Source organism: Wasmannia auropunctata, unplaced genomic scaffold (assembly GCF_000956235.1).
Source record: "Wasmannia auropunctata unplaced genomic scaffold, wasmannia.A_1.0 LD336026.1, whole genome shotgun sequence".
In the NCBI taxonomy this organism is placed as follows: Eukaryota; Metazoa; Arthropoda; class Insecta; order Hymenoptera; family Formicidae; genus Wasmannia; species Wasmannia auropunctata.
Window position 1 is genome coordinate 3,272,927 of NW_012026864.1, and position 26,213 is coordinate 3,299,139.

General features: G+C 36.7%; 1 protein-coding gene across 1 annotated transcript in view; it reads right to left on the reverse strand.

The window, feature by feature from the left end:
* LOC105452881 (LIM and SH3 domain protein Lasp) overlaps positions 1 to 26,213 on the reverse strand; it is a 29,762-nt gene that overhangs the window by 2,394 nt on the left and 1,155 nt on the right. The window contains exons 2-5 of the mRNA XM_011694430.1: positions 14,513 to 14,607; positions 2,617 to 2,888; positions 1,581 to 1,784; positions 312 to 466 (exon numbers count right to left, since the gene is read on the reverse strand). Of these exons, the coding sequence (XP_011692732.1) occupies positions 312 to 466; positions 1,581 to 1,784; positions 2,617 to 2,888; positions 14,513 to 14,607 (726 nt within the window). The remainder of the gene's footprint in view (positions 1 to 311; positions 467 to 1,580; positions 1,785 to 2,616; positions 2,889 to 14,512; positions 14,608 to 26,213) is intronic.

Sequence of the window (26,213 nt, forward strand, 5' to 3'; positions counted from 1 at the left end):
AGAGAGAGAGAGAGAGAGAGGAAGAGAGAGAACATTTATAGAAATAAAAAGAAAAATACGTAAAATTCTATTTAAAATATTACATAGTATGAAAAACTTCTATTTTCTGCTAATTCATGCTATTTTTATCCTTTAAAAACTTAAAATGCTGATTTAAAAAGTTTATTTTGCAATATAGAAGTTTATATTGTAAGACTGCAAACTCTTTTCCATGAAATCTTTCATATATTAGACACGTAGGTTTTATATCGCAAATAAGTCATAAAGGGAGACAGCACAATGCGACAATAAGCAATAAAAAAGATATTTACTCCAATGTTGGAGGGCGGCGCTGGTGATTGATGTGGATGTTGATGTTGATGTTGATTATTGTTTATCGTTGTGGCCGGCGTTAACGATCCGTAATATTCGTTGACCGGATCGATGTCAGCGACCGAGCCGATTTTCCGTGTCGGTGGATTCGTCACTGCAAACACGTCGAGAAACTTTTATGTGATGGCGACGTGTATAATATATTACTTACAAGTAACTTTCTACATTTGTAAACACCGCTAAAAATGCGTAATTCATTCCGTAATAAGCAATTATCCTTTTGTCCTCCGGTTAGTTAACAATTGTTAGTTGGCGCGATCCTGCGCGATCCGCCACATGAATTATTCCGTAGATTCAGCGGGGAAGCGAAACACGGAACCGCGGAATGAAGGAACATTAAACAAAGGCGATTGCACTTTCTATTTTCCCAACAAGGTGCACGCGACGATGATGTCGCAACGATTAATTCCAGTGCAAATTGCTTCGGCGATTTGTCCTTTGTGATGAATCGCTGTGTGACGGCGATAAAGGCATAATGATGCAAGTACAAGCGTTTAAGTCTGACGAGCGACAATAAAGCTTTGGGCGGCATCGTAAAAGTATAATATAGGTCTGGCGTTACAATAGGAAATAACAGCTAAGCGTTTGTCCTAAAATTCATCAATCAAAATCTTTCTGAAGAACAATCTAACGATTGAAGCGCTGCACGGTCCATTGAAACCAATTTACGCATGGACGCGGATTCCATCCCACGATCGTAAAATAGGCGGCAGAGTGCGACCTCGGGTGAAACATCGCGATAAAAAAAAAAAGCGTATCATTAAAATTCTTTCCTTCGATTCATCTTCCGCGAATCTTAATTATTGAGATACAGATATGAATACTTAATTCTGATATAGCTATGAATGTATAATCATCCGCGGACGTAAATAACAGTATCCGATCGCATTGGCATTTAGATATAAAAAATAATTAATAATAAATAATTAAAAGTAATAACCTGTTAAATACGTGTTACATATTAAACATGCAAAGATCGTTAATTTTATCTCGATCCAAAACGTCTCGTTACACTACTCTCTGCACATATTAGTTTATGCAATCTGTATAATATTAATATTATATAACATTAAATACCTTATTAGAAATTATTAAAATTAACGCAGTTATTCTTACGTTATAATAATATGGTCATGCAAACGTTTCTACACGCAGCGAAAGGTTGGCTGCAGCGATAAGTCGCTTGCAGACCGCGAAGGTAAACGCACCTGGTCCCTTGTCGCTCGTATAAATGACAGTGGTAGCAGCTTGCCTTGCGGAATAGGGACTCGGCCTCGCCTCGCTAAGGGGATCGTAATCGGCGATCCTACCTGGTGTCCTCTGTACCGGCGAATTCGCCGTCCTTGCGGGCGGCGGATTGGCGTTTATGCTCGACGCAGGTGCGATCGTACCGTCTGTGTACTCTACGTACTCTATATCAACAATGCACGGAGAAAGGCTAGCGAATACGTTCAAACAAGAAGCATCCTGCGATCCGCCCACCACGAACGGTATTATGACGAGTGCGTATAATGAATCGCGAACATGGGAAAAAAAATAATGAGGTAAGGTCTGTCTGAATTTTGCCTGAATTTTACGCCGTCGCGTCGTTTTTGGTGGATTGATTGCAGCAATACATGTGTATTCGTGATTATGTTATTCTTACAAACAATTTCAAATGAGATGCGAACAATAAATTAGTACACAGCGAATCCACGAATAGTGATGCATACATAATGTATGATCGACAATTTAATGATTGCACAAATACCGCTACGTAAATCGTCGTTAATTAACAGTTGAGATATTAAAAATTATAAACATGTGACTATTAGATTAAAATCGTACACATATAAATCAGATATGTATGTACGATTACTGACAGAGAATGATTTAAGACGAAAAAGTTAAATAACTTATTTAAAAAATTGTATAAATTATAAAACACATTGACATATAAAAATAAAAAAGAGAATTCCCAATTGTTTAATCAAATCACAAATTAAGTTTTAATCAAGCATTTTCTCAACTAGTCCGTTAAAAATCGTGCAACAAATTCTGCCAGAGCAAACATGATTTTTTTAGTTTGATAGTAAAGTTTTCCACGCTTATTTTGTTACAATTTAAAACGATACAACAACGAAATAATACCATGAAAATATATAAATTACATCTCTCATTATTTTATCAGCATAAACTAAAATAAAAACATAATGGTGAGAAAAAAAATAACGCAAACACACCGTTGACGAGTTAATCACCTACCTATTTGCTCGCCGTTTTCTCCGGTCATCGTCCTCTTTTGCTCCATGATCGCCTTCTTCTCAAGCTCGCCGTGATAAGCGACATTCGAGATGATCTTACTGTTCTGCTTGATTCTGAGGGTCTCCGGATCGTCCGCCACTTGCGTGAACTTCCCCTTCGCCTTCTCGAACTCGGCATGATACTTGACGTTACTCTGTATCTTCGTGTTCTCCGCGATACGCTTCAGCTCCGGTGTCTCCGCCATCGTGGTCGCTTTGGCTTTTGGTATGTGCCTGCCATAGGAAAGAAAACAAATCTCGTCATTAACAGAACGAACCCGTTGTCGCGAGAAATTATCTGCCCGCGGCTAAAGAGCCGTGAGGATTCATTCCTCGGAGCATTTAAATCTGCGCCCCGGTTAATCTTCAAGTCACTTCGAGTTTAAAGCACCGTTTCGTGACACCCGACGCAACGTCGTATTTCGCATGAGTTTCAGTTTCGCGTCCCCCCCCCCCCTCTCTCTCTCCTTAGCGAGAATATCTCGCGTATACGAGCCTCTCGCATTATTTTACATGGATTCCCCCGGGGCGACCTCCTACACAAAGGAAACGTGGAAGTTCGCTGACTAATGCAGGTTCCAAGTGAACGACAAGCGGTCAACGACGTCAGTCTTATCGTGAGCATCCTTCGTGCAGCGCGTCGATTATAATAGCTAATTATAGGCGTGGAGAGAAGAATAGCATAAAGCACGGACCTCGACATTTATTTTATTTTATAATTACGCGATTGAGTTTGGAAAATCCGAATTTCTTACATCATGTAAAACACGCTTAATCGCACAGGTGATAACGATATTTGCATTCTTACTATCAACGTTACTCTACGAAGCAATGTTTGTCTAAATAAAGACCTAGAAATACCTAGAAATTTACATTTGTCGGAAATTGAACGTACGAAATTTATATTCCGAATTTATGCCTTTTTTTATTTAAAAAATGTTTCAACTAGTTTAGTTTAAAATCTGTTATCTTTTTAGGAAAAATTTCAGCTACAAAATCTTTTATTCTATTATTAAATTTATTATTCGAAGAGATATATTTTTTTATTTAGTATTTTGTACTTTAATTAATATTAATTATAATAGTAATACACGTATCATATATACATTAATAAAATAAATATATACTAATACTGTGTATATTATAGACTGATAAGTTATATTTAATTACAACAACAATTCTAAGTTAGTGCTGGACAAACGGCCATTTCTTAAATTAAACGATTTGACACTTTGATAAATAGTACACGTCTCGAGTATGTAATTGTAAGAACTTATTAATTAGGCGGGTAAGAAGTGCGCGATATATTCTGAAACCTTCCCGCCGATTAACATATCCCGGCGAATTGAGCGTGCATAAACGAGCTATTTTAAACGGATTATTCGCCTCGCATACGTAAAACACATTTTTTGCTGCACGCGGCGCGTGTTCACGTGGAATAAGGATAATTATTAATCGACCGGCAACCGACCGGGTTGAGCCGAGTGAAATTCGATAGAAACCTCCTTGGCCGGGAAGTCGACCGATTTAATCGCGGCACAGGTAAATGTCCGGTGCCTACTTAACGAGATAGAAATCGGCGCGCGAACGCATAACGATATACCTACGTGCGCCTGCAGTAAATGACACGCGTGAGAATGCAATTTCCAGTGACATGCGTGGACGTATCGACAGTATCGTGTTGCGATCCGCATTAAAAAAAAAAAAATGCCGGCGCTGACGCAATTAAGGAAACGCTTCGCATTGTATTGATAATTGAAAATTCCGGTACGTTAACCCGTTCCCTATTGCAACTTTCTATCACGTTTCACGTAATACGCGTAAATGTATGCATGCAACTGTAACGTAAAAAAACTTATAATTTTTAATTGATTTTTTTTATATAAAGTATTTTTCGTTGTAAATTAAATTACAAGACTTGCTTTCTCTTTGTATAAATCTATTTTTAAGTAATTGTATTTTTTGTGGCAATAACCGTATTTTGGACCATGCGTCTAAAATAATCATCGAAAGCATAAATTCGACGTGTCGTATAACGCATGAGAATTAAGCTGACTTCGTGCCTGACGTACATATATACGCGAGACGCAATCGAGATTTGTGTCACGACTCCGTTTCCCATATACGGCGCGTTGTCTGACCCGGTAATTGTGCCACGCGATTACGTAATACTGCGGCGCACCGTGCACGAATAATAGGCATGCACTCTGACTCTCTTTGTTCGGAGAAGACGAGGGATAGTCGTCATTGTTACGTGCCCGGCGGAGGAAGAATTATCCTGTCGGCCGATGCGCATCCGAGTCCCTCGAATTTAGCGTGGAAAAGGAGGAGGTCCGCTAAAAGTAACGTTGAGAACCGGCCGCGCAAACGAAGGAAAATTGGAAAACAATGCGACCCCCGCATCCTTCTCGTGCGACTCGTGTTACACACGCTTGCAATTGTCATTACGGCAGATACAGATAATAACGTAATAATAGGTAGATGTGATAAGAGATAAAAAAATAATATATGTACTTCGCATATTTCCAGATAATTCAACGGAGATATGACAGGATTATAATTAAAGATTGGCCAACGGGCGTGAGCATCGAAATGTCAAATATTTCTTAATATCACGTTTAAGGAAAAAGATTTTTGTAATGATCTACTGAGACGAAATTTAAAATTAATAATTCAATTTACACATCTATCTAAATAACCCTATCGATGAAACACGGAATTTTCTTTTAAAATTTAAATCATGTGAAAATACTATGTTGTCCCACGATTAACATGAGATTTTCAGGATAAATTTTAAAATAAATTTCTCTCCTTGAACAAATTCTTTTTTTCAAGATTTTCAACAAAAATCTACAAATACACATGCGATTGTGCGATCAGTTTTTTTTTTCAGTAGTTAACTAGGAAGACTATACACCACGATTAATGCGCAACAAAGTGATTCATCGAATCATTTAACCACATACGTATGCGCGATGACTAATCTCTTAACAAACGCTTGTCTACGTACTATGATACACGTCCGTAATATTTATCGAATTTTTCTGACGCACTCAGGGCGTATCTTAAGCGGAAAATGTGGGAGTTTGATACCAATGTTAACATACGGCGCGAATAAAATAACGCAAAGGCATTTCGTCCCCGAGTGTAGATTTGAAATGATTAAATTACTCACGTGGAGTCATGACACATCTGATAGGCGATACAACGAGGATTTATTTAAGAAAAGATCCATATCTCGCTCCAATACGTGACCGAATTTAATGCATTAAATGTGATATAATAATCTATTTCTTTGTTGAATATGATAGACAAAAGATTGCATTTAAATTAATGATTTATTCAATGACATTACAAATACCGGTCGAATTATGGGGCGATAGAAATTTACGTAGGCACATCTCTCTCTCATGTTTGATTGTTCGGCAAAGTTTCTTCGGATTGCTCGACTACATCACGCGACACTGTACGTGCATACTTGATTTATCGAATACGTACATAAGTGCCACCAATGTACCGGAGAGGATAACATCTGTTGCACCTGGTTATCACACCAGTCAAATAGCAGCGGCGAGACAATATCGATAAATTACGGCCGAGAATCATAATACCGTTCGACAAACGAATAATTGAACTTGCAGATAATTATACACATTAAACACATTAGTTATATTGGTAACAGAGTTTAAACATTGATCTGATAACACGAACGACAAATTTAAATACCGAATATTTTATGACCTTACGAAGCGAATCTTTATATAAGTTTGTCTCCTTTCTCAAAAAGTCAACTTTGGAGTCAACTTTTTATTTTATTAAATCATTTAGAATCGCATAGGATTTCACAATTATCAATTCATTTTATAACTAATCACAAGTTCTCAAACATAAATTCTTTCTTTGGACGTACCTACCATATATGATTAACGCATGAATTTACATCATCATTAATAGAGCTGCATCACCATTAATAGAAGTTGAAATTTAAATATTAACTGATTATATGTATATTCAAATTAAAAATATGTTTTATATTTATATTCCAATCTTTGTTTTACTCTGATTCGATCGAAAGCCAAGGATTTCATCTAAATTGAACACTACCGATCTCGTAAAGTTTAATTAAGTTTAATAAATAAATTTCTCTCTCTTTGGCAATACAAACGGCAGTAAATACAAGACTCAAAACCGCATTTCTCGTGAGAGCGATATTATATATCGATGCGCACAAAGTACGTAAAGTCACGCGCAATGTCTTTCTAGTCGTGGGAGAAATTTCTCAGGGCGGCTCTATTGGGTTCCGTTACTGCGGTTAAGTCTCAGATGGCTTCGGAACTTGCTGCACGTCAATCGTGACGACAAAGCGAAGCCGTACCTACCTGTGTCCGCATTCTAGAAATTCTCACGAAGGCCAGGACAAACGAGCATGAAAACGCCCGGGAAAGATACACATTGAGAATTGAATAGAATATATAAGCCTTGTAAAAAGTACATAAAATTTGTCCTTTCCTCCACTATTATTGCACATCTGAGATAACAGATATATTTTTAACATACAAAAGTATGATAAGACATGTGTCTTTTTTTTTTAATAAATACAGTATAAGACTATTTGAATAATTTAAATGTACAAAAAACGAATAGTAAAATACTTGACGTAATTATGTATATTACTGTATAATTATAACTTATGTAATCCTAATAAAACGAAAGCGGAAAGCAAATTAAGTTAAATTTAATCGACGTTTGGCGAAACTAGGCGCTCGTTTGCAGTCTACAATCTGTTCGATTAAGAAATATCACTCATATCATAATCGGCAATTATACTGTGATTTAATTAACTGTAGAAAATTATATGGTACTCATAAACAGGCACAATTCTCTGCGTCGCGAGTCGGCCGTCTCGCTTGCAAATGTTAACCTTTCAGTAGAGATATTATTTCCTCAGACAGAAAATTGCCTCGCGAAAGTTCAATGTACTTTCCTCACTCTCGACGTAAAACAATGAAAATTGACTGTTCAGAAATTTTTGTATCCGGTAATATATACCTATGAGAATATATAAACTAAGTATATAGAAATCGTGGACGTGCGTTTGTCACGGATCTTTGCTCTTAAGACTACTTCGCCGCTCAACGTAACGTAACGACGACGCTCGGCGTTTTGCATCCGCCAAGTAAAAAAAAAAAAGGAAAGGTACGCACGCTGTCACGTCACGTTCAGAAGAATCTAGCGACTCTCCCTTTCCGACGTAATAACGCGAATCTCACGCGAGAAAATTTATGCAGAGCTTTTACACAGCACTCACTTTCGATACCGTGCTGGAAACTCACACGGCTACACTCGCCCGTTCCGACTCGCTTTGCCTCGATTCGCATAAATCGCGCGTCGTGTTACGCGCAGAGGAGATAAATACCGGATGCGAATGCGTTCAGTGATTTGCTTTTAATCGCGGATTTCCAACGCGGGCGATCTCGGTGCGCGTATAACGTGCGGTGCGCGTACGTTGCCCCGCGCCCGGTAATGTATTGCGAAAATTTCATACGCGCCCGCGGCAGCGACGACGGCGGGGTCCAGAGGTGGATGCATTGTGGGACAAGGTCGGTTCGCCGTAGACACGCAGACAAGCCACGCTAGGCTGGGCACCCCTTTACGGCTAGCTGTTAAATTGTTCGAAGCTAAAAGTGCGACGTGACAGGCGGCGGCGTTTCCTGTTCCATCCGCTCGCCCGCCGTCGAGGCGAACGACTGCCAAATGCGATTCGGCACGGCCACGTTTCGTGCATTTACATTATACTTCGTTAAAACCAGCCACCTCAAGTTTTTCTCAAGTATATTCGGATATTGCGTTGCAATCCAAATGTGAAAACATAATGAATAAGTGCAGTGTTAATAAATAAATATAACAAATATACTTAAAAAAATCCAATATATTAAAATATAAAGGTATAAAATATACAAAAAATATGTACGCGTGGAAAAAGAAAATCAAAATCAAATGAATACAAAAAGCAATTAATTAAAAACAATAAATAATAAACCATATCATTTCAAACCAAAGTAGATATTTAGATATTAGATTATAGAAAATATTGGATTACAAAAATGTTTGACGAAATGCTAAACAAAACATAATTCTTTTTTTTTTTTTTTTTTCAAAGCGAAAAACGATCTCTCTTCTAGTATATAAAAAAAGTTACAGAGCAGCAATATTTTGTTGCAGGAAGTTTATTGCAGAAATTCGAATGTATTTGTCATACAATACTACTATGTGAGCTTGGATTAAGCTGACAAAAATATCGAAATGTGAAATTCACAAAAAGACACTTTATCGGAAACATTACCGAGCAAAATTATAAAAACCTGCACGTATAAAAAACAATGACATAGCAATTTATTTTTCGCACATTCTAAATCATTTAATTATTTTTCAAAAGTTTTACAGAAAATCTGTATATGTATTTCTTTTTACAGATATATATCCAATTATGTTATATTATATTACGTGATATGACAATAACAAAAATTTCTGTTGTAAAAATATAAAACGCGATTTAAACGTGACTGTGTAAAAAAAAACCAATTTGTTTTTCTGCAAAATTAACGCACACGGCAGATCATCGAAAGGTGAGTGTATATATATTTTCTGCTCGAACTCAACGCAACACGCAACCTTTCTCCTTTCATGTGTGAATCACGGAAAATGTTGCTAATCTGCGGTTTAAATATGCAGGATTGCCGTGAAACGTAAGCAAGTCACTAAATATGTAGAAACGAATCATCATCGAAGGAAATGAGTCATTCGCGGTGAACCAACGACAGTTTCGGATGATATCATTCGTACGACTTTATTAAAATTTGGAAGAAAGGCGTGACTACATGTAAAAATAGCATGCGACTTGAGAAAGATGAGAAAATTATAAACCGAAGAGGGAACACAATGTTTAGCAACGGAATGTCTAAAGGATCGCGCTTTTTCTCTCAAATATAAATTTTTTGGCACATTTGGAGCTAATGATTTGAATAACAAGTTGACCGGATGCTATTTTCCTGCATATGTTCAATTTTTAATACATCTGGTATAAAAATATAAACCTCTAATATAAAAATTCTATTTAAAGAGAGTATATACTTTCGTATTCGCGCCCATACGACACGGCAAAACTGAAGTCATAAAGTACGAAGGAGAGGAGCGCAAATGTGAAGGAAAGGAAGGCGGGCTGAAAAAAGATGCACGCAAGCAGATCTCACACGTGTTCTCTTTCGCTATCCGGTGGAGCGCTTAATTCGACGTGTATGTATAGCCTGTCGGCAAGGCGTGTATGTACGTGCTAAGAGAGCCCGGAACACGTGTTTATTTAATCGTAACGTTATATCCGTGAAGAGACCACTTTACTTAATTCGCAATACTACTCCTCTCGGAATAGAAGAACGGCCAGAAACAAAATTTCGAATTAATCTCAAATCACGCTCGGCTGCACTCCGAAATTGCTTCAAGCAGAGGCGAAACAAAGATGGGATATATATATAAGAATTAACGAGGGAACGTAGTAAAAATGCCTACAATTATCATTTAATGCTCAAAGAACATTGTTAAATTAAATTGCCGTAGTAATTACAGCTGTTACGTTGATTATATCCGGTAATTGCGCTACATAAAACAGACGGTCAGTTCATAAAATTTTGTGAACGTACAAAAATGTTTTATGCGTGTTTTATTAAAGTGGCATATGTTTGAAGTAAACGCACGACGTTAAATAGAACTTCACTTTATTAAACGACGCTCAATCGACGTTAGGTATATATTTTTACATGTTTGAACTAGTTCAAAGGAATTAAATAACTGCATAAAATGTGGGAGTAAAAATAAATTGGGAATGAATTGAGGTCGGTTCGCATAGGGGCAAGATAATGAGTGCCATGGGAGAGATAAAGCTACGGCGTAAGGGAGAGATAAAAGGGGAGGCAAAAGCAGACGAATGAATGAATCTCGCGTATAGCAGCACACACGCGTTCGTCTTTAGTTATTCAGTGCATCGTCTGATTCGACACGCATCGCTGACACATACCCCGCTTGCTGTACGCGGAATACGAAATTCTTCCGATGAGACATTGTGTTCGGCGTGGTGTCGTTGGACTCTGCGCCCATTTTCTTTAATCAATTTCAACGAAGGCAAGCGCCCCGGGGCACAGATAATAAGTGCGGCTTTACGTCAAGTAAGCAACTTTCTAAGCAATAAAATGCAACGACCGTTTATGCGAGACGCTTAAAATGAGACGTAATAGCCCCGAGTAAATTATCGAAAAGTCGTATCTTTTTCATCGGTCGAACGCTCGCAGACTTGAAGTTTAATGATTTACAACGTGCAATTTATGCGATAAATCACAGTGTGAGTATTTTGAAATTTAACATTTCCTTGTATTCATTTTAAAGCTTAAAACTTATTTTATAAATGTTTAAAACGTCATTAATATAAAACACGAACTTGTGATGTTAAAAAAATTAGCTGCAGAAATTAGTTCAAAATTTCTGAATAAAACTTTCGCAATTATTTAGAAAATAATTTTAAATTGTAAGTAGTCGTATCCTGTTCGGCGGTCTTTCAACATTTACGACAGCTTTATGATCGATCAAGTGCTTTTCTCCATTTGTGGACTGCGCATTCGCGTTCCCCTTTTTTAGTGTATCGGATGACGCTTTCTCGGCGAGAAAAGGATTGAAGCGTCTCGAGCGAATTACTTGTCATTACGAAGCATATTATATGCCATATAAGCGCTGAAGAGAGGTCCCAGTACGTAAGAAGAGAGAAATGCAGATTCGAATCGCAACTCGCGAGATGTCGTCATCGCGATGCACAACCGGAATACTGTACGAGTCACGGACGAGTATCTCCCGGTGCAACATGGCATACCGATATGTAAGGAGACGACGAAGGCGCGCGGCGAGAAGTCGCAGCGCGTCCGACTGTCGTCAACAGCAAATCACAAGCGAATCACAAAGATTGAGACATAAGGAATTAAATATGAATGATCCGCTAATGCGGTCATCAAAATTTAATCTCCATCACGCGATGAAGGGAAAATTAAGCATCTAAAAAATATGTCACAATCTTCATTTAGAACTTCTGTAAATTTAGTTTCGATAACTTTTGGTTTGTAGCTTCTTAAAAGGTATTGTTAGAAGAATACATAAGCGATCTTGAATAAGCAAACAACAACAATATTATAATTTTACTAATATTTTAATTTTTATCGTAATGATCCGAACTTGAATTATTAAAAAAAAAAAAAAAACATTTTATTTTTCACCAAACAGATAAGTGGAATAAAATAGCCGTTCCCAAACCAACGGTGCAAAAAACTTAATAAAAAAATGTCAGGAGGATATCGCAGGAAAACGTTAGAAATTCCACACGCTTCCTCTCGGGGCCTCCCGTTGCACCAAAAAAGTGCAATTATTAATATCCGTCAAGGCCACAAAATTAACCGCAACGCCAAGTTAACTTCGTTGTGTCGCTCGACGATCCCAATTACTTTCAAATCACAAATGTCTTACAATTTAATACTCGAAATCCGAATTAACCTTTAAACCACCACGCCCAAAAAAATCACACTAATCACAATGTCGGTCTGACAGACCGCTATTATGCTCTCGCTAATTTTATAAGTTAATTATAATAAAAATGTATGTTTTCTGAATACTTGTTGATGGGGAAAAGGAAAGCTATGTTTTAATGTTAAGGATTAACAAAAAAAATCTCACAATAGAAATAAAATATATTTAAATGGTGACATTTAAGAAAATTGTTGACTAGTAGCGTTTCAATAGCGGTCTGTGAGACCGATGGTTTAAAGGTTAAGATAAACGTTATTGCCACGGTTTTCGCTTTACACGTTTTTTCGTCGTCTTATCTTGAAAAGCTTTCACGCGTTCAAACCGTGATTTTTTCTCGCTTCGTTAGAGAGTAACTTTGACTGCGACAGGAAAGTTATAATTATTGTCGATTTAAGTGGAATAAAGTAAAGGGTTGTCGCAAGACGAAATCCCTCAGTCATTTCTATTAACGTTCTAATAATTAGCTCGATGCTTCGTGGTATTTCTCGAAATAAACAGCGGCTTGTTTTTCCCCATTACGATGAAGCGAACTAACCACGAGGAATACCTACTAGTCCGTCACTCGATGGTACTAATTAAAAGCTAAATTATAATTCTTCTGTGTTGCACATGTATATAGATACATGTGTGTATTTTTACGTTACATATCATTATGTCAAACTATAAAATCAAGTGGAACAGGAATATATTCGCGATAGAACTGGTTCTCGTCGATCAGTTATCGGGCATGATCTCTCAATCGGCTCATTATACTCAATTTTAACTGCGTTTTCCTGCTCAAGAGTGCGTTTGAAGTTATTTTTAATATTTACAGATGGACACGCGGTTAAAAGTGGTATAAAAGTGTGCATGCTTCCTTTGAAATTCTTAGCGTTACTTCGATTATAGACGCCGATTAACAACTGAACGAAGAAAATGTCGTGTGATGCATTCAGACGTAGACGATGACATATACCGTCGCTTTCCAGTTTAATTCTTCATTTGGATGAAAGCGCGTTTAATTTGCGAGACGAGCGGACACGCGAGACGTCACTATACGGAACGGAGCTCGTGACTCTAGGCGTAGAAAATGATATTTATTCTGCACGGCGGAGATCTCTCCGTACGAGCACTCGTATACGAACAGGCGGGGCGGAGGTTTATGCAAAGCGTTACGCTACCGGCGACGTGCAAAAGGACACGCGCGCGTGTTTAAAAGTCCTCGCCGTCCGAAAGGAGGATCCTCCTCGGAGAGTGAGAGAGAGAATAGGTACGACGCGCGACAGCCGTGCATTATCCCGCGGCCCCGCGCAAACGCTCGGTCGCTCGCCGCGGCGCGCTTTCGCTGCCTCGACACGCCTGGCATATACGGTTTTAAAGTAACTATCGGAGATTCGCAATCGCGCGCGAACGAGCACGGCTATTTTCCTCTCGCGCGAGCTCTTCAGCAGCCCCGTCGTTCACCGGATATTAAACGTCGCGCGTTATTGCTACGCGTGCATGCGGCGGGGATCGAGGAGGCCCCGAGAGGCGCGCGCGCGCCATCAGCAACGCTAATATCGACGTTGCGTTTCCTTTCCCATGGAGCGAGAGCCAAGCATACCCGCAGCGAAATCAAATTGCGCATTTAGGGATCCTTGAATAAACATTTCACGCGTTTGGATCCTGTACTCCCGTACGAGCTGCACGAAGGCGACGTTTATGGCGCTTAAACGCGGGAAGAGATCGTGGCATGTTTCTCTTCTCAAGTATGTAGTCGGTGATTACGGAGATAATTCGTACGTTCTTAAATTAACTGAACAAGGATAGAAATATGATATGTCGGATTGGAGAAATTGAAAAGTCGGTTCGTGTTTAGACATAATGATAATAGCCACAAAATATACCTATACGTAAAACGCATGAAAAACATAGTCAATATCTGCTGCAACGTGGAACGCAAAGTATCGAACGCGAAAAAACAATCTCGTTCACGCTTTTTATGCTTTATTAATTTTTTTTCCCCCGGACAATGGCTCTCGCCAACAAGTGTTAGGTTACCGCGATTAACTTGGTTGCGTAAAGCAACTTATTATGCGACAGGGAAAAAAAAAGAGAACGCGACAAACAGCGCGCGACTCGCCGACAGCAGTTTTCACGGGTCAACTTTCTTTCTGCAATAAAGTGGAACGCGAATTTCGTCAGAGACACGAGAGAGGTGCACGCGGTCACGTAAATGAGAAATCAAGTATCAAAGCATATATATATAAAATGTCTCTACTTACGCCTCGCAATACGGCTGTTTGTTGAAACCTTTGTACGTCCGCATATTCAGGGTCATACCGCAGCCCTGACACTTGAAACACTGCTTGTGCCATATCTGTAACAAGGAGACAGTTGTTATTGACATTCCTGCACGTGGATTTGTCAGGTTCACGCGATTGTGTAACGGATGCAGCGCGGGGAGAAATAAAATATACGAAAATAAATAAAACGCTTACTACAATTCTCGAATTTTCGAAATTTTTAATCCGTCATAAAGCCCGATTATTCGCCCCGTAATATACGAATCACAATCTGATATAGTGTTATGCCCGGCGCATTTCGTCATCAACCGCTTTCGGCGGTTGCATCAACAAGTGTTACAAAAGCGCTCTTCTATAAATATTAAACTCAGTTTATCTTCTACGAATCTTATACTTTAATCAAGAAGTAACCTACTTAATTTTCTACACATCTCTTTAGCACCTACGTATGCTTATAAATTATTATAATTGACTTTCATCAGAATTATTTCATCACATAGAATTTTATTGCACTGCATTTGCGGGAAATAAATCAGCGATAAATAACGATTGATATTATTGGCGGTGATAAAACATTACGGCACGACAATGATATCTCGCGTCTTTATTCGCAGTATTATGGACTGTCAAATATTTCATAATAATGATATCAATAACGGAGGCAATCTAATTTCTTACACAGATAATCATATGAAACGTTAACGAGGCGCAATTATCGGTTCTTTTTTTGCCGTAATCCTCTCTTTCTCTTAATGAGATATTCTTCGGTATTTAATCGTCGGAATTAATTACAACTTTCGCGCTTCGGAAGCGTATAACTCTTCTCTAAGAGAAAAGATATTAAATATATTAAGATGTTAACAAGTTTAGCTATCAATATTCTATTGCTAATTGGCGCGTAGCAGATCGACAGAAATGTTTGACCAATTATTCGTAAAGCAAATTTTTTGTAAATTTTTAAACAAAAATTAATATCTGCACACAATATTTAAAAAAAACAAAATAAAAGAATTAAAAATTAATATAGAAACATAAATTAATTATTCTATTCTAAACGAAAACAGCGATAAAATTTTTTAATATTCCATTCTGCATGTATAAGAGAAAAGATAATTATTTCATTAGCTGTGATGACTAGTGACCTCGCAAATCATTATTAATGTCTCTTCTGTTTTGAGAGATAATCACGAATGCATATAACAATGTATTTCGACCTAATTCGCAGAAACATGAGCCAATAAGAGTGGAAAATAATACAATACATTTAACACGCGAGATAAAATTCTCTGGATACTTAATGCCATTAAATTTGCATTTATAGCCCTTTCGTCCTGAAAAGATTAAACGACATTTAATTAGTACTTGAAATGGCGCTCAACCCTGTCATATTACACTCGATATGCTACTGATAAATAAGATACATGGCTTTCGTGATACCAGTGCAACAAGCATTAACCAAATAAGTCTGCTGCAATCTAGCAGCTGTGCGTATCATCATCATCCCATAATCTTTCTCGTAAACATTACGAGAGACACGTTAAGATTCTTCAAACCGGAATGGTGATGTGCAAAGCGTTATTACGAAGCTTACGGTGAGATTACTAACACGAGTTCTCCTGAATGCTTGTGCAATTTAATCCTTATAGATTTGGCAATATTCCTCGCGATAATCTCTTTAATGAGCTGAATATTAGATATCAAATGACAAATACGACGTCATTATATTTTATTTAGCAACTGTAAATATTAAATTGATATTCTTTATAGTATATACCTCTTCGTTTTCATTAGACAGACCTGCAATTTCGTATATTATATATAATATATATACACAATTTTAATTATTTAAAATTATCGACTGTATTTTCGACCCCCAAGAGGATCGGGCAAAGCGAATGATTTCTCTTTCCTTACATTTTAATTAAAAAGAGATTTAAATGTTTGAGTTTTTTAATTTTATCTTATTCTTATTTTATTTGAAAGTTATATTCAGAGAATTATCAGAAAGGGTTTCTGATTTTAATTTTAACTAACAAGTCATTTTTCTTCTCAAACATTAATACATCCGCTTTGCCCAGACTTCACCTAAAATTTCCTAATTTGCCATCAGACATTTTTTTTTTTAAACAATATGCAACAAAAACATATATTTAATTTTAAAAATTTTACGATTTTTTTATGTTTCTTCGATAGTTCTTTTTGCACTATTATTGCAAACTTATATCCTAAGTTATGCTGAATTTAGACTTGTTGATATAAATGCTATAAAAAGATAAAATTAAGATAATTTCTTTGTTTTTTTTTAAATAGGAATACAGATTTAATTCTCTGGAGTAAGAAGCTTCGTTACAACTGGACGAAGCACACGTACGGCTTTATTCATTGCGTCAAGCCATATATTAAGCTAATCTAGACAATCGAAGGTCATCGTAGTCGTATCGAGGCCCTCGGCAATCGGCAAGGCCGTTCTCAGGAATCGACAAAGGTTACAGATCGCGAGAGAACGCAGTCGCCGACAGCCCGATCTTGATAGTCGATCTTGATCGAAACACGAGATGACTCATTACTATGAAATAAGTCAACTGTGCAACTTCCTTATTATAATACACCTCGTATTTGGAGAACGAGAGAGCTCTAGTAAACTTTTAAATTATTAAATATCTTTTGGCGTTATAGCAAAAAATAAATAAATAAGTATTAAATGCAATAAAAACGTTATACAGGTACATTTTAAGGATTTCAGAGATGCCACTTCGAGAGATGTGCTCATTAGCTATTCTTTTATGTATACGTTTTACAATCGCTAGTAGCGCACGATTTTCTCATAAGACTTCCTTCGTTGCAAAATAACATCACGAGCAGGAAGTTGAAGGCACACCGCAATGTGTTTTAACGATCCTTTCGAAAGCCGCATATGTTAGAAAATAGGTGCGGAGACAAAAGGGAGCGGATCCATAAAACAATCTTGTGAGCCTTTAAACTAGAAAAGAGAGAGAAAGAAGAAGTCTTTACACTCCGTGTAAACTTATAGTTATAAATAACTCCCTGAAAAAGTTGTCTTAGAAAGGAGAACATCATATTTCTGTTTATTGACAAATATCATTATAAAAGTAATTATTTTTATTTTAAAAAATCTCAATTGGTCGATAATTACGCGTCATCAGCAATTATTTTAGCTGGAATGAAAGGATAAATCGAGGCGGCAAGCAAAAAAGCGCGATTTTAATCGCGCATTGCAAGGTCGAAGAAGAGTTTTGTAGAACAGCGAAACTTTCGCTCTCAATTCCGTAGAATACCGGCACGTCGGCCGTGTTAAATAAAACATTGCCGGTACGGAATTTATTTTTCTTTTTTAAAACGCGGCACGTTTCGATTTCTAGACGGCGAGGTCACCGCGATGTCAATTCACGAGACGGTGTCGGAATGCGGCTGATAATGAATGCAACATGGTACCTTATTTAGTATCGCGCGATCGGTAAAATATCTATTATACTTGCTGCTGCTGCAAGAGAGGCACGAATGTGTATTGTTATAAGATAGGCATGTCCGCGGTCATAAATTGACCTCATATTTTACCACTCGTGCATAATATGTTGCAATAGAGTCTTACAGTCTCCAGAAAAGATTGCAGTAGGCACTAAAATTAATCATACAAAAGGAGCGAATAGACATAGAGATAAATTAGAGATCTAAATATTTACAGACACGCATTTCGGATTGCGCGTACAAGATAACTCTACTTTCCGTCATGTCAAAACTCGAAATTTTACGAAGAAAGAACAGTCACACGAAAAGAACGATTTTGCTGGATACGGATCTGAAAATAAATTTTGTTGGACAATCAAAATAATTTTGTTGGAAAGTCAAACTGATTGCCAGAATATCAGAACGTTTTATAGCAATGCTTATCATTTTTAACTTTCCAACAAAATTATTTTGATGGTCGAAACGTCCGACAAGAATTATTTTCAGATCTGTATTCAACAAAATTTTTAGACCTTCCAACAAAATCGTTCTTTTCGTGCAAATTTTATTTTTGTACACTGTTATGTCGTACGAAAATATGTATAATGCAGACTTGCTTTTAGCTTGCAGGATTATAATATACAGAGAGTTGTTCGACTGCACAAGAGTGTCCTGATAAGAAATCTGCATAGGGTGAAATAACACTGTAGAGCGGCTTTCTTAACCGGACACTTTCACCCGATTTCGGAATGTTTTTTCGCCTGTGCAAGGCTCTTGTGTTTCGCAATATCTTATTTATAGTTGCCATATATACGGTGTCCTGGATTAAGAGGAGAGCGGTCAGCGTGGCGGTAAAACTGCCCATATATCTCGGATATATGCACGACGTTACGCGCGCGCGCGACAGTGCTATGGTCGCTATGGAATATGACCTTAATTATGCACTTAGGTGAAAAGCGATTTAATGCGCCGATACGCATAAAAACTCAAGAAAACCGATAATGTGGTCGCATTCGAGTGCTCTACATATAACACTGTTCTTATCGTTGATGACTTGGCGATAAGATAGAACTCCATGATTTGTTTGCCGCCAAGCAACATCCGGTACTCATTGCACATAGAATAGATGTAATTATATAAAAAATTTATTTCTAAGAGATAAGATTTCTATTTTTTACATTAAATACCGTATTTGAATATTTATGTAGTAATTACGAAGAAACCAAGCAATCACGAGTTGCTGAATAAAATTCGCTACAAAGATTGCGTCAAAAAGAAGTTAGTTACATCAACAGCACGGAAATGTATTTTCGTCGAAAAGCCGGAGGAAGAATTGGCGCTTAAATCGATACTATCGCCGAAAGTGAAAGTTCGGCTACGTAGCAAATTGTCGAGTAAGTGGCAATCGGTGGAACAATGACAGCCGATCTCGCGTGCCTTTCTAACGAGCTGGATATTGAACGTTATTACATGACAAGCGTCATGCAAATTACTCTTTGTTGAATATTTACATCGATTGCAATCATGAAATTAAGTCTAATAGAAATATTTTAAATACTTCAAATATTCAATCAGTAGAAAATCATCTAAAAAATCCATTAATAGAGGATTTATATTTAAATTATTACAGCTTTACAAAATTTTTTGAACGTGATCCTTTTATACTTGAATTTAATTAAAATGTTACAAATAGTTTAATAAAGTCGGTCTGCTTTATATGGTCGATCATAAACTAGAATAATTCATTCGTGAAAAAAGCAAATTATTTGAAGAAATAAAATATGGGATTATTATTTATTATATCGCATTAATTCCTAATACAAAGCCCTTATCAAGCAGGTTATCAAGTCTCGTAAATATGACCTCGTAGAGATCTCCTATGTTTTATCTGTTTGATTAAAATTCGTGTTACCACGAAGTTATTGCACTTACAAGCGAGACCATTGTTAAAGTGTCTCGTGCTCTTCGCTCGGGTATAGTGCAATTTCCGACAGATCGTATATCGTGATAGTAATATAGATTAGAATTGATTTATCTGTGGGTAAGCCGCAAAAAGAGAAAGAACTGTTAAACGTTAAGAATAAGCTCCGTTTTTTTCCCTCGCGTGTTTAAAGAATCGCGTATGCCATGTGTAATCGCTATGTTCACGCCTTCGCAATCGACGGTGGGAAACAACCGGATGCCGCGCCGCATCGTTGGCATAGCAGGAATACCTAATGACTGAAAAGCGACGGGTCCAGAAAAATGAGAAGTCGTTTAATCGGATTGCGGTCAACTTGAACGCAAGGACAATGCTATGACTGAAGTTGAATAACTTCCAAAGCTCGCGCAACAATGATAGATTTATAAATAGTTCGAAATATGTTCGAGGATATTGCTGTATAATTAATCGCGACCTTTATCAAGCCAGCAGGATCAAATGAGTAAAATCAAACCAGACCTATTCAATTTTTTTAGTATTCATTTTGTACTAATTAATTTGTACCATCAATATATGTCAAATGTAACCCAATTGATTGAATCTAACTTAATTAATATTTTTATTCTTAGACGAGGAGTAATTTTTATATCTTACCGATTTTTAAGCAGATATTAATTTAATTAAGACGCATTTTATTTTTTTTCATGGTATGGATGTGCAGCAAATTCTTGACATCCTATATATTTGCAAATATTTATTATGTTGTTCTTATTAATCATGATGTGATTAACAAAATAACGATAATCCAATTTCGTTCGCGTGAAATGGAAAAAAAAAGTGAAACAATCGTGACAATTTCAACGTAATGTCGACGTAAACACATAACATTCAGCTGCGTAAAGGTATGTAAATGTTTCTTATCTGTACGATATGGCATTTGCGAATTCCTCGAATCGACCAATTTCTCAACTAGCAGAGAAGCAACAGGTTGAGATCGACTCCCACCTGTTGTGACTGCGCGCGCGAAACCCACGCAACGGGTAGCCTCAGTTCATAATTCGTTACAGTTTTCGTTGCAGGTCGATCGCTGCATGCACACGTGTCCATATCGTAAAACTAAACGATATTACCGTCTTCATATTCACGAATAAAAATTATTCCCAGAGGTTATCAAAAATAAACAAACAAATCAATTTGTTTATAGAAATGATACAGACATTATCGTACATATTATTATAATGTAACGCTGCACAGTATATAAAGTCGCTTATATATTAGCTTTTAATTATACAATTAAGATCTCCAGGAAGTAATCAATATTTCGAGTTCCAGATTTTTTAAAATATTATAATGATTATAGTATAGCAATACAATACTGTGTGTGTGAGACAATCTTTGTTTTATAATAATCTGAATAAACATATAAAAAAAATAATTTCTAAATTCCTAATATTTCTCTTTTTTTTTTTTTTTAAGAAAAAATATCTTTTAAGAAAGTAATAATGAAAGGACATGAAGGCATTAACGAGACACTCACGAGACGCTCAACATAATAGCTATTTACGAATAAAAGATGTTCTTATTAGGTGCATAAGAGATTAGGCATTAGAGATAAGAGGGAAGACTGGGAAATAGTAAGTACCCGCTCTTCTACTAATAGGACGTAAATTAATCACTGGTCCAACTTAGACCGCGCGTGCCGTATAAAGTGCGGGTTCAAAAACACGGGATAAAAAACACGAATAAAAATTATAAGAGGTAATAAAATAGTATTAGGTATTCCCATAAAGCATAATAAATGTTCTTAAATATCGTCTTTTTTCATTTGATATCTCTCGTACTCTTTTTATCATTTCTCAAAAATATCGATAGTTTTCAATACTATTATCGCAAGCAATTTGTTACACATCTATTCAATGAAAAAAAATTAAATGCGTCTTAAATTAATATTTACCTGAAAATCGGTGAGATACTAAAATTACAGACTTCTCGTTTAAGAATAAAAACATATTAAGTTAGGTAATTAATTGGATTACATTTAATTAAATCACGCACATTAGAAAGTAACACAAAGAATTAAAGGCACTACCCGCGAGTTTTCATAGAAGAATTCATCGCCCGACGTGAGGAAGAAGCCGATTAGCTACGAACATTTTCCTTTATTAAACTCTTCCCCTTAATTCCCCCCTCCACCATCCGTGCACTTTAGTCCTTCTTCGGTCTGTTGACCGTGTAACGTTATGCGTCTCGTCTCAATTCCTCCTCGTATCGCGCCGCTCTTCCATTTCTTTCGTCTCCCTTTCCTCCTCTCCGAGAAACCGAGGAGACGCAGTTGCAACTTGCAACCGCAATTTCACGAGACATCACAGTGGAAACAGGCGTAAACTCGGGCGTGAACAACGATCTACACGTAAAAGTGCATAAACCGTGTCGTAATTTGCAAGTATTTTAAGTGAGCAAAAAAGCTGTCTACTAATTACTTTTGCATAATGTATTTATGCTGTTTTAAGTCACACATGAAATAATTTGGTTAAGCATTAATTGTTAAATTCACATTCAATTGCATTCGCAAACTAAAATAAAAAATAAATAAATTAAAAATGTAAAACAAATAATTTATTCAGAACCAGAAAGAATTTAAAAATATATAGAATTTATATGTATATTACTTATCAGTCATAATTTAAGAATCGCTTCTACGCTTAATTAAAAGAATAAATCAACTGAGATGAATTAGCATATTATCACGATTTTTTTTTATCTTGCCTCACGTTGCGACGAAAAGCTTTTTTCTTCATTCTCTTTGCGGGAGACCACCAAAAATGGATGGAGCGTGCGATAGGCACATGCAACGCGCGAGAGGATTTAGAAAACCAACGTGGCGATCATGCGGCGCGATACACATCCAAATTTAGGATCCTGACTTCCTCTACCTTCTCTCGAAGCCCGTTTTCCGACGCGGAATGCCGCCCACGCGATTAAAAAACCCCGTTAACTCGCTCGGCGAGTTGAGTGTTTTTTACCCTCTAGTATCGAGCTACAAATGAGATTCCTTTTTTTTTTTTTTCAAACACATCGCATATGTATATATTAATATAGATATAATGTTACATGTAAGTATCTTATTAAATAATAAAAATAGTCACGCGAAATAAAATAATACAAATTTATATATAACTGCTCATTGATTAGACTGCGTTTCTCTAACAAAGAAAAATTGAAATTTTCGTAGAAACGCTTGTGAGAATCTCCATCTCATTCGGGAATAGAACATCAAATGACGTATTCGTACATTTGCGAGCATCCGGACCAGATATACGTGGGAATAGATAAGAAAGCTAAGCGAAGTTCATTACTATTCAAATTCCTTCTCAGAGTAAGACGTAATATACATTTATGAAACATTTAATTTTATGAGGAATTCGCGGTAAATACTGACGCAAGATTCCAAAGTTCGTGCACTTTGCCCCAAAGTTTATTTCTAATGCAGGAGGCCAAATAAATATTTGGTGCAATGATATCGCTTGCGCTTATGGAAGAAAGATTCGGCGTAAAAGTGACTGAAGAGAGAGGTCTCTCTCTCTCTCTCTCTCTCTCTCTCTCTCTCTCTCTCTCGCTCTCTCTCTCTTTCTGTCTCTCTTTCTATATGCAGAGAGACCCGTGCTCTCAGTATCGGTCATTCAACGTAAGGATAAACGAGACGAGAAATATCGCGGCGAATGGAACTGAGGACGGCTCGGCGAGCGGAACTAAACGAGAACGGTACATCCTGTAATCTATCTCACAAAAAGTTTCGGCCCGCTATATAATGTGCCAATCTTCTCGACATCTCGACAACGGCCGCGAGAAAAGAAATCATATGCTAAAGACGTATTAATTATATAGATACAATAATAATTCTTTCCCGTTGTAAAATTCATCCTACGACGTCCTTCAGAAATGGCGTTTACAACGGCATGTTAATTTCACGTACGCAATATGGACTTGAGTTCATGTAAATGGAATATAATTAATTCTCAATTTCTCTCGTTTAAATCCTTTTATAATAATAATAAATAATTTAAAATAAGTGACTATTAAAATTGTAATTAAGTTTGTAAGTACATGATGTAGATATCTTATGAGCTACTTACAAGATATTTTGAAAGAGTAAGAAAATATCGAAATAGCGTAAGATTGAAATAATATTTTTATAATTGGCTGACTAATTCCAGACTCTGGTCTCTCGCGCGAATAAAGTCGGATAAATTAGCACAGCGAATGGAACTAAATGGGAGTTGCACGCTACGGTCTTTCACGATAAAAACACTTGATCGCAAGGATTCGCGCAGAACTCCCTTCGTTCACAGTTTTGAGCAAAACGCGAGTCATAAATCTGGAATTTCAAGGCTTATCCTCGATGAAAGCGGAAGTTGGTACATACGATGAATAAAGCAAGCGAGTATTTGCTATATTCCGAATATTGAATAGCGGTTAAAAAAGCGAAATAAATTTCGAGATCTATTTTCAATGAAGTGCCGAAAGAATTCGTAGAAACGAGTGATGCTAAACGAATATTATCTTGTTACGTAAAAATTATCTGAAGAATAGCCAACGTTAAGTATATATACACCACCGTTCAAAAGTTTGGGAGCAATTGGAAATTTGTACTGAAAAACACTGAAAACTATAATTACGATACCAGACTGTGATTTTGATGAACAAATAGTAAATTTAACAATAACAATTATACTTCACTCAAAGAACGAAAATTTATTCTTTCGTGAAAATAGCATAGCACGTTCACTCAGTAAAATTCTTTAAATGAAATATTTCCTTGGAAATGTGATTAGAAACAAATAATAATACGTATGTTGAATAGTTAAATAAAACAAACAATTAAGTTTCTCATACAGCATTTTTCTTTGAAAGTATTGGCACCACGTATTCTTTTGATCTTCTAGTAAAAAAAAGTAATGCTCCCAAACTTTTGAACGGTAGTGTATAACTTGTTTAAGTGGACATGTAATGGAATACCGTTATGTGATTATACATAGTTACGCGTACATAGATAATACATAAGTAAAGTTTCATACGATATATTCTCACAAAACGTCGTGTCGCATATATTGTGGCCGCTTTTGAAAAACGCTTTGGAAAATATTTCATCGAGAGCACACAAAACATATCAATATGAGATAAAATAAAAAGATAACTATAAAATAATCGCACTAAAATATGCACCTTTTATTTCTATTCTTCCATATATCTATGCCTTCCTGTTAATCTCTCCAAAAATTGTCGTATTTATAATTGACATTTTCCTGCATGGAATATAATAAAGAGCAAAACTGTGCAACTATGTTGGGCCTTCCGCACAATCTACATTTATAGATACCAGTTATAACGTTCAGTTGAACCAATGCAATCGGTTCGCGAACGGTACATCCTGCCATGTACTCCCACTCCGTTTCTGCGTATCTCGAAAAACGCTGCGTACCCGTTCTATACCATGCCATAAGCGAGACTACACATCCTTACGACGATCGGAAAAGAAAATCTTGGCAAACAATATCTACGTTATTGCACGCGCTAAAAGACGTTTAACGAGGACGTAATTTTGAGACTTACTTATCCAATTCACGTAACTGAAGACTCATTCTTAAATAAACGGCTATTAAATGTTGACTGAACTTGAAATTTCAAGAGCGAACGCCAAACTTTATCGAATAATCGTATCATTATTGTATTTATCTGGAACGTCCCATCAAACCAAATCAACAAGCCAAATAAACATTACCGAAGGACGGAGTTTTTTTTCTCGTCGAAGACAGAGTCTCGTCGAGATTCCAAGAATTCTCCAAAACAACTGTGAATGTGACCAAATCAAACGTGATGTTTTGCTCTATCTTTTCGCTTCTGTATTTGTGTCTAAAAATTGCTCAAAATATGACTATCTTGTATTGATATTTGGCACTAAATTTAACTCATATTGTCGTCACTGTTTGATGTATTTAGATTTTACTAATTTGATTTGAATTGAAAATAAACGTAAATTTATGTTTTTGTAACGGTCTAACAGCTTTTAGAGCGTACATCTAATCAGTTTACTACAATGTACAATATTCATAATATTCCTCGCATCTTATTGTTAGTGACAGTGAAGAATTCTCGCGGCTCTCGATATATCAAGTGTACTTTGTTGGCCGCGAGAACAGCGCGGCGCGCAACAAGTGGATTTTTTGTGTTTCTATCCAATTCTTGTCAAAATTATATTATATGTATGTGTGTGCGTATATTTATTTATTCGATTTT